Source organism: Monodelphis domestica, chromosome X (genome assembly GCF_027887165.1).
Source record: "Monodelphis domestica isolate mMonDom1 chromosome X, mMonDom1.pri, whole genome shotgun sequence".
In the NCBI taxonomy this organism is placed as follows: Eukaryota; Metazoa; Chordata; class Mammalia; order Didelphimorphia; family Didelphidae; genus Monodelphis; species Monodelphis domestica.
Window position 1 is genome coordinate 3,739,457 of NC_077235.1, and position 14,211 is coordinate 3,753,667.

A 14,211-nucleotide genomic window follows, 5' to 3' on the forward strand; every position below is an offset into this window, starting at 1 on the left:
TTCCTCTGCAGGCACTTTCGCTTTCTGGCCGGCTCTGCCACCCAGAATTCCCAGCGGGGCAGGACTGGTTCATGCGACTCCACAATGAGGCTCACTGCCCAGCTCGGGCCAGTGCGTGCGTGCATGCGTGCGTGCATGGTGGGTCCGCTTCCCACAGCGGCAGGGCAGAGGCCGGAGGAGGGCGTGATCCGCAGGTGTGTCCTGTGCAGAGCTGCTGAGTGCCAGAGGCCCATGTGTAGGCACCCAGATGCACTTGCTGAGCAGAAATGGAAGACCTGGAAGCTGCCCCTGGGCATCCGGATCTGTCCATGGTCCTGGAGTCCAAGCCGCTGCAGCAGGCCGGAGCTCAGTGGGTGGAGAGCTGGGACCGGCTGGCAAATGGGCTTTTCTGGAGAACCTCCCCCAAAGGGCCTTGGCTTCCTCTGGCCTTGTCCTCGTGCTGGCTTCGGCCACCCCCAGGTCCAGGGGCTCCAGCTCAGGCCTTTCCAGATAAACCGCCTCCTGGCCAGGGTGAGCTGGCTTCGTCCCCCTCCACATGGGAACCAGGAGCCTGGCAAACCCTCCCAAAGGAGCCGGGTCTCCTCTCTTCCTTCCTTGAGTCTCTTGCCATTGCTTGGGGTCAGGCCAGACTGCCTCTCCGTGTCCCCGGGATAGCCAAGAAACCTACTGTGTGTGGGGGACTGGAGAGGCAGCCCCTGCTCTTTAGGAGCTCACAGTCTAATGGGGCAAGCCTCAGACAGAAGGAGGGCACTAGAATGAAGAGGCTTCCTGGAGGAGGGGAGATCTTAGCTGGCTCTTAGGCCTTGCTAGGCAGAGGAGGGAGAGCATTCCAGGACAGTCAGAGATAATGCCATGCAGCAGGCAAGAGACCAGTGTTTCCCTGGATTGAAAAGTGTATGAGGAGAGGGGCAGCTGGGTGGCTCAGTGGATGGAGAGCCAGGCCTGGAGATGGGAGGTCCTAGGTTCAAATCTGGCCTCAGACACTTCCCAGCGGATGATGTGGTCAGATCTAAGCTTTGGGGAAATCACTTTTGTAGCTTAATGGAGGATGGACTGACAAGGGGAGACGCTTGAGACAGGCAGACCCCCCCCCCAGCAGCTATTGAAATAGTCCAGGCATGAGGTGATGAAGATCTGCACAAGCCGGGTGGCTGGGTCAAAGGAGAAAGAAATAGGCCTTGGCTACAGATCGGATATGTTGACACCCAGCTCATAAGGCCGGGGGGGGGGGGGGGGCTTGGACAGTAAGAGGCAAGTTGGGAGGGGGGGGGGGGGTGAGTAATCAGTTCTGGGCATCCAGTTCAAGAGATGGGGCAGGAAAGGTGGATTTGAGAATCATCAGCACGGAGCTGGTCATTTGGGCCCAGGAGCAGAGGAGACCCCAGAGAAGAGAAGAGGGCCGGGGGTAGAGCCAAGTGGTTATGGAGCAGCAGGGGAAAGGGATAGAAAGAGCAGTGTCTGGAAAACCTGGAGAGGAGAGAAGATCACAGGGAGGAGGGCAGTCAGGTCAGTGGCGCCAAAAGCCAAAAGTTGAGAGTTCGTTGGTTGCTTTGGAGACAAAGGTTTGGGTGGCATGATAAGGTTGCTCAGAAGCCACGTTGTAAGAAAGTAATGGTGCCCCTCGGAGATGGCCACAAAGGGCAGAAGAGACTCAGGGCTCTAAGCTACAGGACAGGGGTGTGCTGCCCTCTAGGAGCTTCCATTCTACTGGCAGGAGACAACAGGCAGATAAGGGAAGCTGAGGCAGGAGAGAAAGCCCGCAGATTTCCTATTTCCTGTAAGAATCCTCATTCATGCGAGTAGTTCTCCTTTCCTCCCACTGTCCCCCGCTGCTCCAGCTTCTGCCCAGTGGGGCCAAGCAGAACAATACTTGAAGACAGATGTCAGGCATCACCCCCACCTCCTCAAGTCTGCTCTTTCCAGGGCTCCTCTGGTGACACTATTAAGACCTGCAGCCCCCAGTTTGAAGCACAGGCCAGAACACCAGAAGAGTACAGTGGAATCATCACATATGTCTATGGCCTGAACACCACTATGTAAGCTAAGACTGCATGGGCTTCCAAAACAACTTGAAGCCCATAGCTGATTCCTATGGAGCTTGTGGTCTACTCAAACCCTCTGATCTTTTTTCAAGCCAGACCTTCCCCAGTCTATCTTTGGGTATTTGGGGGCATTGTCATGGGTGGGGTTAACCAAAATATAGGGCCTGCTGGCTTCAGCTAAGCATTCCAAGCTCTCCAGATCACTTTGTCTCCAGAGCCCCCTGGATTTTAGTCAGCCTTCCTAGGCTTGTACCATCCCCAGATGTGATGAGTAGCTCTTACAAGTGGTCTTCTAAGTCAATTCTGATTCCATAAGCTAAGAGGGGAAGCATTCCAGCGTTAGTAAGAGCTCAAGCCAAAAATGGAGGCAGGAAAGCCCAGACGTCACCCAGTTTCCCTGAAGCACAGAGGAGAGCAGTGTGAGACAGACCTGGAGGGACAGTGGAGGCCACAAGGCCTTGCTAGAAAAGCTCCCACTGGTGAAGTGTGTGGGGGCCCCAAGGCAGCAGTGATTGGTGGAGCCAATCCTTGAGGAGGCCCAGAAGCTAGAGTAGAGTGAGGCAGGAGTGAGCTAGCTTGTCCTCTGAGGAGGATTCTTGGAGTGGCTCCAATAGCTGGGTTCCATGTGGGAGTTTTGCTCTCAGGAGAGGAGGAAGAGGATTGATGAAGGAAGGAGAGGTGCCAGTCACGGGCCCTGGGCTCTCTCTCCATTGGTGCTCGGGGAGCTCAGAGAGGAGAGGGCGTCCTGAAAAGAATGCTCAGCATTGGCACAAGGAGAAGAGCTAGAGGCCGAGGAGGACATACTAAGCAGGGGGAGCAGCATGAGCAAAGGGCCTCGGGCCACAAGGTGGGCACACAGGCAGGGAGCTAAAAATGCTCTGGTTGGCAGGTATGTGAAGACAGAGACAGAGAGAGGAATGCAGCTTGAGACCAGGGGGGAGGGCACATCTTAGCATCATCTGTTTCAGTGTATCTCTCCTTCAGTTTCCAAAGCATTTTTTGTGTATTTTTCTTCTGGTGTTTTGGCCTCTCTCCCCTAACTGGCACCCCTGTGTTCATTGTAGCAGAGCCCTGGCTGGGAATTTCTGGTGTTTGGACTTGTTTCTGGCCTGCCATCCCTCATGCCCCATCTGTGGGGCCCCCAGGGGATCCCCTCCTTCACTCCCCCAGAAGGAAAAGGAGGGGGCCCACCTACCAGAGACATTGCGTCAATCCTCTCTACCTCCTTCCTGGGGAACTGTGGCTGCCTCCTCTGCCAGCCATAGTGGCAGACAGGCAACGCTCAGAGAATGCCTTATGGCATCCGGGCAGTCCAGGCTTGGGGTCTGATGCCAGTGCTTTGATTCTGTCAGTCTGAAGCCCCAGGACATGGCTGGAGATGCCATCACCCCATGTGGGTGTATCATGCCAGCCCTTGCCACCTCAGGCCTAGCTTTCCCCTTCTCTCCTGCAGTCCAGATGGGGGGACTTAAGGCATGTTGACGTGGCTGACCCCTAATGTTCTCACCCCCTCTCACCAGGGTTCTGGAAGGCCTCTTGCCCAGGCTCCTGCTCCAGCCCTCTCCTGGCTTTTGTCAATTCCAAGAGTGGCGACAACCAGGGCGTCCGCTTCCTGCGCAAATTCAAACAGTTCCTGAATCCAGCTCAGGTGTTTGACCTGATGAATGGGGGGCCTCACCTGGGGTAAGTGAGCTCAGTCATGGGAGAAAGGCAGCTTCCTCCCTTTGGGCACTCCCATCTGGAGCTTAGGAGACAATAGGACCCTTGGCCTGTCTTTGGTCATGGCATCATGGAGCAAATCAAGCTCATCTGGGCCAAGCCAGGAGACTTAGCCAATGCTTGGCTTCTGTTAGTCTGAGGACTAGCATCAGGAGCCCCGGGACATGGCTGGGACCCAGCTGGTAGCCCCAGAAGTCTTCTCGTTTAAGAGCCAGCAGCACTTCTTAAAAGTCATGGAGTCTAGTGGCCTCATTGGACAGATGAGGACACTGAGGCCCAGAGAAGGGGAGGAACTTGACAGAAACAGCCGAATGAGAGCCCCCATGCTTTCTGCCCAGCAGGACAGGCTCAGGGCCCTGCCACTGATGAACCTGAAATGGATTTCCAGAGTTCTGCCCACACCCCTGCCCCCTGGATCTCCTGATGGGCATTACAGGGTACACTCAGTGGCTTTCTAGTCTAGCCTAGGTTCTGATGTCCCGGTTGACTGGCAAGGACTGTGGGGTCGGTGCTGAAACGTGATGGGGAGGTGTGACCCCTCAGGCACTGGCTTGCGGGCTGGGAACTAGAAACTGGTCAAGATTTCTTCTACGCTAGAGAGCTGGCTTTGAGGGCAGGAAGCCCTGCCTTAGGCACTTTCAACCTGGGCAAGTGGCTTCTCATCTCAGAGCCTCAGTTTCCTCTTCTGTAAAATGGGGATAATGATGGCCTCAGCCCCTTTGGGACAGGCCCTTGGCCATAGAACAGGCTCAGACACGAGTGTCACTGACTTCACCATCTCTGTCCCTCCCCTCCAGCTCCCCATTGCTAAGCCGATATTTATTTGGCCCTGAAAGGGCATCGTGACCACTGGCACTTGCTGCCACCTAGGTAGAATGAGTCGAGCCAGGATAGACAGCCAACCAGTAGTGGCTGAGGTCAGCCAGAGGGGTACTTTCCAGGAGGGGTGCCTGCCTCCTGCTCCTTATTTGAGCATCTGCTGTTTCTCATTGTCTCCCCTGTGCTAGGCTCCGTCTGTTCCAAAGGTTCTCCACCTTCCGGATTCTAGTGTGCGGTGGAGATGGCAGTGTGGGCTGGGTTCTCTCTGAAATTGACACTCTTGGATTACACAAACAGGTGAGCAGAGGCCTGGGCTTGGCCAAAGGCTGGTGGATGGGCACTCTTTGGTCCCAGGCGGGGAGGGGGGACAAAGCTCCGCTTCAGGGGTGAACATTTTCACCTCTGACCTGCTTCCTCACTTGCTTTGACCTCATACTAACAGGGATGTAGATTCCCACCTCAGGCCCACAGCTGGCCCCTTGCCCACTTGGCCAGTTGTGAGCAGGAGAAGGCAAGGAGTTGGCAGGAGAGCAAAATGGTAACCCTCTGGCCTTTGCTCCCAGGAAAGGGGCTCCAGTCTGGGAAACTGAGGGATGACATAGTGGAGAAGCTCTGGAGGGAGAGACCCCCAGGACAGGGAGCTTGTCCTCCCACCCCAATCACTAGCGTGCCAACCCTGAGCCAGGCCTTCTATCCATCCATCCATCCATCCATCCATCCATCCATCCATCCATCCATCCGAGAAACAATCCCCCAGAATTTTTGTACATGTGGCAGTTCATTAAGTGCTGGAGATGCTGAGATCAAAATGCAGTTGAGGCCCCTGTTCCTCCCTAAGAGACCGGCTTCCTCTAGGGGCTGCCTCTAGTACAGGTTTCCTTTCTGCTGCAGTGCCAACTTGGGGTCCTGCCCCTGGGAACTGGCAACGATCTGGCCCGTGTGCTCGGCTGGGGCAGCCTGTGTGATGACGATACTCAGCTCCTGCAGATCCTGGAGAAGATGGAGCGAGCCACCACCAAGATGCTGGACAGGTATACTGCCCCCTCCCTGATCTCTGTCCCATCAGGGGCCATTCTCCAGCCCCCTGCCTCCTTAAGAGGCCAGGCTGGGTAGCCACCTGGTGAGGAGTCCCTCCTCCAAACCACATCCCGCGGACCCTGAGAGATTCTAGATCATCGCTGCTCCTGAGTTCCTGGAAGGAGAGAGGAGCCTCACTGTAACCTTGGGGTCCAGCAAGCAGTGGGTGCCTTTTGGGTTGAGCCTAGGAGTAGTGGGGATGGGAAGAGATGGGGGGTGGATGGCCAGAAGAGCTTCCCTCTGCTGCCTCTGCAAATTCCTCACCAGGAGAGAAGAGAGGCAAAGGGAGCCCCAACCATAGAATTATCAGGGCACTGACAGATATCACTTGTCCCTCCTGGGCCCACTGAATTGTGGGAAATGGGCCTGGCCAAGTCCCCAAGACTGCCCAGCTGTGTGACCTTGCCCTGCCCCCAACAAGCTGACCCGTTGGCAAAGTCAAGGGCTATGCCATCTGGCCAGTCTCATTCTCCATTCGGTATAGCCACCAACACCCAATTCTGCCTTCCCTTCAGATGGAGCGTCATGACCTGGGAGGCCCCTGGAGGAGTGCTCACACGCAGGGCTGGCCAGGTGAGAGCTCAGTCCCACAGCTTCTCTTTATGAGGGGGCATGAGCAGAACCAGAAAGGAAGGTGGGAGGGAGCTAAATTTACATGGCAGAGGCTACCGTCTCCAGGGACAGATGACTTCCTAGCCAGCACAAGGAGCCGAGGAGCCAGCCTGCATGGCCATGGTCACTAGGACACTATGGGAGCCCCAGGGCTGCCAGCCTCCCGAGGGCTCAGCTGCCGATCGCTGCTGCCATGCCTCCAAGAGAAGGCCGAAACCTAGCCTGTGTGATGCTGAGAGGTGGAGGAGAGGAAGGAGGGAGGGAGGAAAACCTGCCTCCTGAGCTAACCAGGCCCCAAAGCCTTTGGCATTCTTTGACGCCTGGCCTTGGAATACTGGGGCCTGCCGCCAAAGGAGCTTCTAGGGATTGTTTTCTTTTTTTGTGCCAATGGAAATGGGAGTGAGGGTGGCACTGGGGCTGCTATTCGCATGTTCCTACCATCTGAGACTCCCAGAAATCAGGCTTGGCGTAAAGGAATCCAGGAAGCTGGGCCTCAAAGAAATCAGTGCTTAAGCTTGGTCTTCCTCTGGGGTACCTTCCAGGCACAATTCTCCTTGGGAATCCGGGCTGCGTGGTGGTAACTCCCAGCTCCAAGAAACTTTGAGTCCTCTGAGGCTGGGGCCAAGGTGGCAGATAGGCCAGGAGGCAGAGGCAGGTGGGAGCAGCCTTGGCTTTGGGACTTACTTGTGAGCAGACCCAAGGAGAACATGGTGGAGTGGTGACAATGGGCTTGGGGGGAAGGGAGTTGCTGCAAGGGCAGTCACAGCTGGGAACCCAAGCATGGCTAAGTGCACAGAGGGTGGGCAAGTTTGACACCCCTGTCACCTGGCAGTAGGGAGCACCTGCCCTCTGAGAGATCCCACCACAGTGTATTATGCATGGGTGGGGAAAGAAGGCAAGGGCTCCCAGTCATTCTGTGGGTAGGCTCCTAGATGTGGAGCTTGGGGGGACACCTCATTGTGCTCAGAATGGCAACTAAAGCTGGCATGCTGTCTGCACACACATTGTCCACATACACATCCTACATGTCTACACATGCTCAGATATTACACACAATAGTATACGTGGCAGGGACCCCCTTGCATATGTAGTGTGCAACAGACACAGACATTCCCATGGATAATGGACTCCTGTATGTCCTAAGGCATACCGTGTGCACATACACTACACCCATGAACACCAGCATTACACTACATGCAAATAAGAGGTTTGCACTCTCATTAACACATCAAGTACCTGTATGGTGAGGCAGGATCCTAGAGGGCCATGCTGAGCTGGAGCATTGGGCTGAATCTAGTAAGATGAAATTCACAAAGGGTAAATGTTAAGTCCTGCATTGAGGTCTAAAAAATCAATTCTTACCGTATAACATGGGGAAGGCATGTGTAGAAAAGGAGTGAGGATTATCAGTGGACTGAGCCAGCAGCCAAAAACAGGTACTGCCATCTTGGGCTGCATTAAGAAGGGCGGAGCTTCCAGGACCAGGAAGGCAATCATCCCACTGGCCTCTACCCTTGTCAGACTTCCCTTAGAGCACTGTGCTCAGTTCTGGGCACCAGGGTTTAAACTGGAGGGTGTCCAGAGGAGGGCAGCCTGGATTTGGGGGGCAGAGCTCAAGTCCACATATTGTGAAAATGGATGGATTAAAGAAGTGGGGTGTATTTCTTCTAGAGAAGAGTGTTTGAAGGGCAGAGGGATTGGACTGGTACTCTTGGCCCCAGAGGGCAGAACTAAGAGCCATGGGGAGGGTGGAGAGAGATGAAGAAACTCATTTTGACTTGAAATAAGGACAAACTTCCTGATGACAGTGGAAGGGGCTGCCTTGAAAGGTGGTGAGTTCCTCATCCTTGGAAGTCTTCAAGCAGAGGCAAGATGATCACGTGTCAGGTATGTTATAGTTGGAGTGGATTCTTTGGTAGATAGGTTTGGCCTAGGTAGTTGCTGAGGTCCTGCCATCTTGGAGATTCTGTGATGGTTCCAGGCCCCTTCTCCGAGACACATCACCCACGTGTATGATGGACTTAAATGTATAAATATACCAAGTGTCTGCCAGATATGCTATCACATTGTACATTGCCCCTAGAGTAGCTTTGTCTAGTAGCTGTATAGACCCCAAATCCTGAGCCCTGTGAGCAGTGGGTACAAGGCAAATACACGGACCCCATCCATCTATGAGACCCATCTCTGACAGCGTGTCAGTCACATGCACATGTATGTAAACATATGGCAGGTGCACACATAGAATCGATCTACATACTCATCCTATACAGACACTCTGCATGCTGTGTGTCCACATTCATCTACTCGCGCATCTACATACTTGTAACCTTTTCCTGTCATTCACTTCCTGTTAGCACAGGTTGGTCACTGGGCAGCAGAGCATGCAGGGGTGGCTTGTTCATCTCTGGCAGCTTCTTCTTCCTCCTCTTCTTTTCTACCTTCTTCCTCTTCCTCTATCTCCCTGTTTCTCTTTGTCTCTCTTTGTCTCTGTGGGTCTCTCTCTCTCTCTCTCTCTCTCTCTCTCTCTCTCTCTCTCTCTCTCTCTCTCTGTCTGTCCCCCCCCCTCCCTCCTTTCTACATCACCCTGGCCTCCCCAGAGCCATGGCATTCCATGGGCCACTCTCTGATGTGACCCTGTTCTTGCCCCTTGCAGTGTACCCCAGTGAGCAACAGAACCGATATGCTCATTCGGGAGCTCGAGATGGAGCCACAGGCTGCTGTGGGCTACCTGGAGAACACCCCATTGGCTGCTCCATCTGCAGAAGAGGAGGGCGATGCTGATGACTTCGAGGGGGGAGCTGTGGGTGGTGCCCCTGCAGAGGTGTGCCAGCCCTCCAGCTTGGTGCCCCCAGCCTTCAGATCCAAGGATCAGATGGTCCTGAGAGCTAACAGCCTGAAGAAGGCCCTGAAGCAGGTCATTGAACAGGCAGAACAAGGTAAGGGGTCTAGGTCTGGGGGCTGGGACAGATCTGAAGCCCAGGTGATGGGGGTGGGGGAGATTGGAGGAAAGCAACTGTTCACTGTTAGGTAAAAGCCTCCAAAAACTGAGTCTGTGCCCAACCAGGCCAAGGATGGCAGCAGGGATCCCCAGCCCCTCCCCGCCTCCCAGGCACTCCTCTGACTTGCTGCTCATCCTCTCCCAGTAGCCATTGCCTCTGGTTTTCTGATCTCCTAAATAGCTTCTCCAATGTGCCCAGCCAGGATCACAGTGGGGTTGTAGCGATGCTCCCAGGCAGGGTCCCTCAGCTCCTCGACTGCCCCCCTTGAGGTGGCTGCTGCTTCCTGCCCTCACTGTGTTCTCAAAGCCGTGGATATAAAGCAGGTCAAAGCTCAGAAGGCCGTCGAAGCCGCCAGCACCAGGCATGGCGAGTGCCGGGGGTTCAGTGTCTGAAAGGTTGGCTTCCAGGCCCTTTGGCTGCCCGTTGGCACCTCTGGGGGAGCTCTGACTGAGAAGGCAAAGAAGGCACTTAACCCACACCCATCTTCCCCTGCTATCTTGGGATCTGGGTCAAGAGCAAAGTCCCTTCACACATTGTGTGGCCCTGTTGCTCAGCAGCAGAGAGCACCAAGAAGGGCAGTCAGTCAGAGGGAGGGCCCCCTAGTGCAGAAGGGGGGATCCTGCCAAAGCCTCAGAAGGTACCAGAGTGGAGAAAGAGAGTCAGGCACATGACTGTGGACAGAGCTCAGTGGACTGTTAGTGCCTGACACACAGTAGACATTTACCAAATGCTTGTAGCTTCGTTGGTTCTCAGAGAGAACTGTCGAGCGCCCGTGTGTGAAGGAATATAAGGAGAGATGAGCAGAAGGCCCAGGACTTGGTTTGGGGGGCCCAACCCCCTACCTCAAGCTGGACTGGCGTTCCAGCCCTTTGGGAGAAGCAGAGGCGGATACCAGGAGGAGCCCAGCAATGGGCACTGAGCAGCCAGGCTACTCGATGAGTAGGACAAGGCCAAGCCAGCATTGGCAGTCAGGCCCCGAGGCCCAAACCTGGGTTATTTGGCCCAAATGGAACAGGTTCCTCTGGCTTCCTCGCTCCCCTTCTGCATAGCAGTTGATATTAGAGCAGGCATAGTAGAGCTCACACTTGGCTTCTCTGAAGGGCAGAGCTCAGAGGAAATCAGCAAGGAGTCCCAAAGCCTCAGTAAGGGTCCTGCCCTGCCCTCTTCTCTTCTCTGCACAAGCCCTAGGACCTGGGCGTCCAGGGAGAGGAAGGTGAAACTCATCCCTCCCTTTTCTCACCTGATGTTCCCCTCCCACTTTTTTTGAGACTTCATGCTGTAAGATGCCATCATCTGGTCCTGAGAAGAGGCTGGGGTCAATAGGGAACCCCAGCAGGCACTGGGGAAAGGCCAGATGTGAGCCGCTTGCCTGGTTGGCCCGTTTACTCATCTCTGCACCCTCTGTCACCTGACAATTCAGGCGCACAGAGGACTGTGGACAAGACACACAGGGAAAGAGGGGTTACCATCGCAAACAGGATTTGCACAGACTGAACCAACCAGCTAATGGAGCCCATTCAGAGAACTTCCCTCTCCAGCTGTCCCCTGTCCTGCAGTTGGAGCAGGCTGAAGGCTAGATAAAGAGTGGTCCATGATGCTCACAGATTACTGGCCCCTTGGCCCAAAGGTGGCCCAGGGCAGTTGGCAGAATGTAATAGGGAAAGCTAAGTGAGGGTGGAGATGACAAAAGGGACATTCTGGTGCCTCTGACGAAGAAGGCATTACCCCAAAGCTCAGCACTGGGTAAACTGAGCCCTGACCAGTGGCATCTCTTTGGCCAGATTCTCGCCGTGACACCGTGTCCTCCACCACATCGTCTGTCTTTCTGGACCAACCAGATGACTCGAGCTCAAGCAACTTTGCCGAGGAACCCGTCACCATGTAAGTATCGGGCTGCTCTTCCTCCAGTGGCCTCGTGTTTTCCCACCCATTCCCAGGCAAGAACTCACCCACATACCAGGAGACAAATGTGAGTAGCTGTCAGAGGCTGGACACATCAGGCAGGAGGTCAGCTGGCCAGGTGCCACAGTCAGGGAGGCGCCGTGCCCTGCTGTGTCATTCACTCACCCTCGTCTCCCTTTGTGCCCATAGCAAAGCCCAGAGGTGCCAGGGGCCTTGGCTATTTTCATGGCCCCTTTAGATTGCCTCGGGCGAGGCCAAAACATCTTGCATTTCTAGGCATCAGAGGAGGGTCTGGGCAGCAGTGAGGAAGGCCTCCCATCCTACTCTGAGCGGTGTAGAAGGGGCTAAGGAGAAAACCCCTGGGCCCTGCAGAGCCCTGGCTCTCCAGCTCTGAACTGAATGAAGATACTGTTCTTCACACATGCTCACAGTAGGAGCATTGAGTTGGGATTGGAAAGGGAACCTCAAGCTCTTCAAGGCTGACTCCCTCCTCATTTTACAAATGGGGTAACTGAGGCCACAGGAGAGGAGGTGACTTGCCACAGGCCACACAGGCATCCAGTAGCAGAATTAGAGTTCAAACTCAGGTTGTCTGATTCCAAGTCCAATCCAGGTGTCTCCCCTCTTTATTGCCTGAGTCCATTCTCTGTCAGGGGCCCTGTGGGCCTGACTAGTGAGCTTACGTGTCTTTGCTCAAAGTGTAGGCAGGCTCACATGTCCCTATGTGTATGGAAGCAGCCTGGAGGCCCAGAAAGCTGCCTATTTGGCAAACCTCCTCTGGCCTTCTCTCCCCCCCCCCCATGGTCACTGCTTCTTCATGCAGGCCAGACAAAAGTCTGCCCAGCTAGTGGGCCTGATGAGCTACTCTCCCTGAGGGGGCAGCAGGCCCAGCTCTGTAGTTTGGAGTCTGTGGGGAGGATCCCACTAGCTACGCTCCCCCAAGGGTCTTGGAGGGGGAACGAAATCAGAGCAGCATTGGAGCTGGAAGGGACCTTAGCCACCGCCCTCATTTTTGAAAGGAAGCCCAAGAGGGGCTTGGCCCATGAAGGAGAAAGCACTGTGCCCAAAGTCACCCGGGTAGCCAGGATTGGGGCCCAGGACCCAGGACTCCAAGCCCACCTGGCAAGGCAAGGCATCTTTGTAGCAGGATTCCAACCTCAAGTGAAGCCTACCTCCTGGAGCTGTGCAGCTCTCTCTGCCAGCTGGGGGTCTTTGTAAGTCCCCAGTGCTCTGGGCTCACCCTGGTGGTTGCCCTTAAGCCATTTATTCTCCGCCTCTCTGGAATGCACATGTGGTCTGACCCTGGGAGGTCCCTCAGCGAAGGCAGTGGTAGTGAGAGCTCCTGTCCAGTTGGCACACTCATCTCCATCCTTTTGTCCTCATCTGTTGATTTTAGCCAATTCTCAGAAAAGTGCGTCATGAACAATTATTTTGGCATTGGGCTGGATGCGAAGATTTCTCTGGAATTTAACAACAAGAGGGATGAACACCCCAAGAAGTGCAGGTATGTTCGAGAGAGGCACGCCCCCTACAGACTCCCTTGGTTAGCACCTTTCAGACATCTGGGTTTGCCCTTGGCCCATTTGTTTCTTTGGCTCATGTTGCCTCTTCCTTTCCCAGAGGATAACACAACGTGGAGCTTGAGCTTTGGTGTCCAGGGATTAGAGAAAAGGCACCTGCCAGGTGCTGGACAAGCCCTTGGGCAATGCCCCGGATCAAGGGGGGCCATTTCCCAGGGCCAAGGAGGGCACAGAGCTGGGGAAGCCATTAGTGTTTCTGCAGAGCAGTGGTCAAGGTGACTTCTTGGGTCCTAGTCCCACACTAGAAAAGCACTCACTTGCCTTTGGGGACAGGCTCCTACCTGGTCTAGCTCCAGGTGGCCCTGTTAGGGTTCCAGTTGCCACCATCGCCCAATCCACTGGGTGTCTGCTTGGGCCCTTCGTGTGCATTATGGTCAAGTCTGAAAGTGTCAGAATTGGAAGGGACCTGAATTGTGTCCAGCCAAACCTCTCTTGATTCTGCAGTAACTAAGTCCCTAAACTCTCCTCTCGGTTCTCTTGGCAAGCTCAGCATCGATCGATATGAAAAAGAGTCAATGGCAGCCTTCTCCCAAAGCAGTCTTGTGATCAGAAATGAGTCTGGGATGTGACATGCTGAAGCCTTGACGCCTTTGACGCCAGGGTCTGGCAGCTAGAAGGGAACTCAGCCGTTAGATACCATTCACACAAGTATTGAGGTTGGGCCTGGTCATGACTTTGCTCCTTTGCTTCTCTGGCCCCAGCTCTCAAGGCTGCCATCCCAGACTGATAGAGGCTCCCAAAGCATCTCCTGCTCCCCATCTTCTTTCTCATTGTCTGTGACTGGGCTGGTACAAATATGCAAACCCCACCTTTGGGTCAGCCTCCTTAAATCCTCTGGCAGAAAGGCAGTGTGCCAGCCTCAGCTGTCTGGGGCCCATTCTGCTGGCATGTGGGCACATTGCAAGCATCTCTTCCCTCGTTGCCCCTTCAACCCACAGTACCAATAGTTGGGAGCAATGTTGCCTAACGACGCCATGGAGACCTCTAACTTTGGCCCCTGCGCTTCCTCCTCAGCTCAGGGGCACCTTATAGGCAGGACATAGTAAGTAGAATCCATGCTGCCATGTCTTTCCTCACTCTCCAATGAATGGCATTGTGGAGGCAGCCCCAAAGTGATGGAAGCACTGTGGACTGTGAGCTCCTGGAGGGACTTAAGTGGAAAGGCCCCTGGTCCAAGACTTGGTCACTCCACTGGCCCTCCCAGTCATTACAGAGATCCTCCTGCCTGGTGGCAGCTACCCTTGGAGGCTGTGCCCCCTCAGAGGAACCTCCCTGGCCTTTGCTTTACAAATGAGAAGAGCTTCCCCTTCAGGGAATGTTCTTGGGTCCCTCCAGTGGCCTGCCTGTTCTGTGCCAATTTTCCCTCTTGGGGAAGGAAGCCCTCCTACACCTCCAGGGATCTGTACCCAGATGCCCACCTGCCAGTAGAGCTGCCCTCCCTCTCTCTGGCAGGCTGATGAG

General features: G+C 54.9%; 1 protein-coding gene across 1 annotated transcript in view; it reads left to right on the forward strand.

Annotated features, from left to right (window-relative positions):
- Nucleotides 1-14,211, forward strand: part of DGKK (diacylglycerol kinase kappa) — a 138,353-nt gene that overhangs the window by 101,915 nt on the left and 22,227 nt on the right. Inside the window, exons 9-15 of the mRNA XM_056809327.1 lie at nt 3,563-3,725; nt 4,769-4,877; nt 5,472-5,611; nt 6,173-6,230; nt 8,923-9,205; nt 11,050-11,149; nt 12,567-12,674. Of these exons, the coding sequence (XP_056665305.1) occupies nt 3,563-3,725; nt 4,769-4,877; nt 5,472-5,611; nt 6,173-6,230; nt 8,923-9,205; nt 11,050-11,149; nt 12,567-12,674 (961 nt within the window). The remainder of the gene's footprint in view (nt 1-3,562; nt 3,726-4,768; nt 4,878-5,471; nt 5,612-6,172; nt 6,231-8,922; nt 9,206-11,049; nt 11,150-12,566; nt 12,675-14,211) is intronic.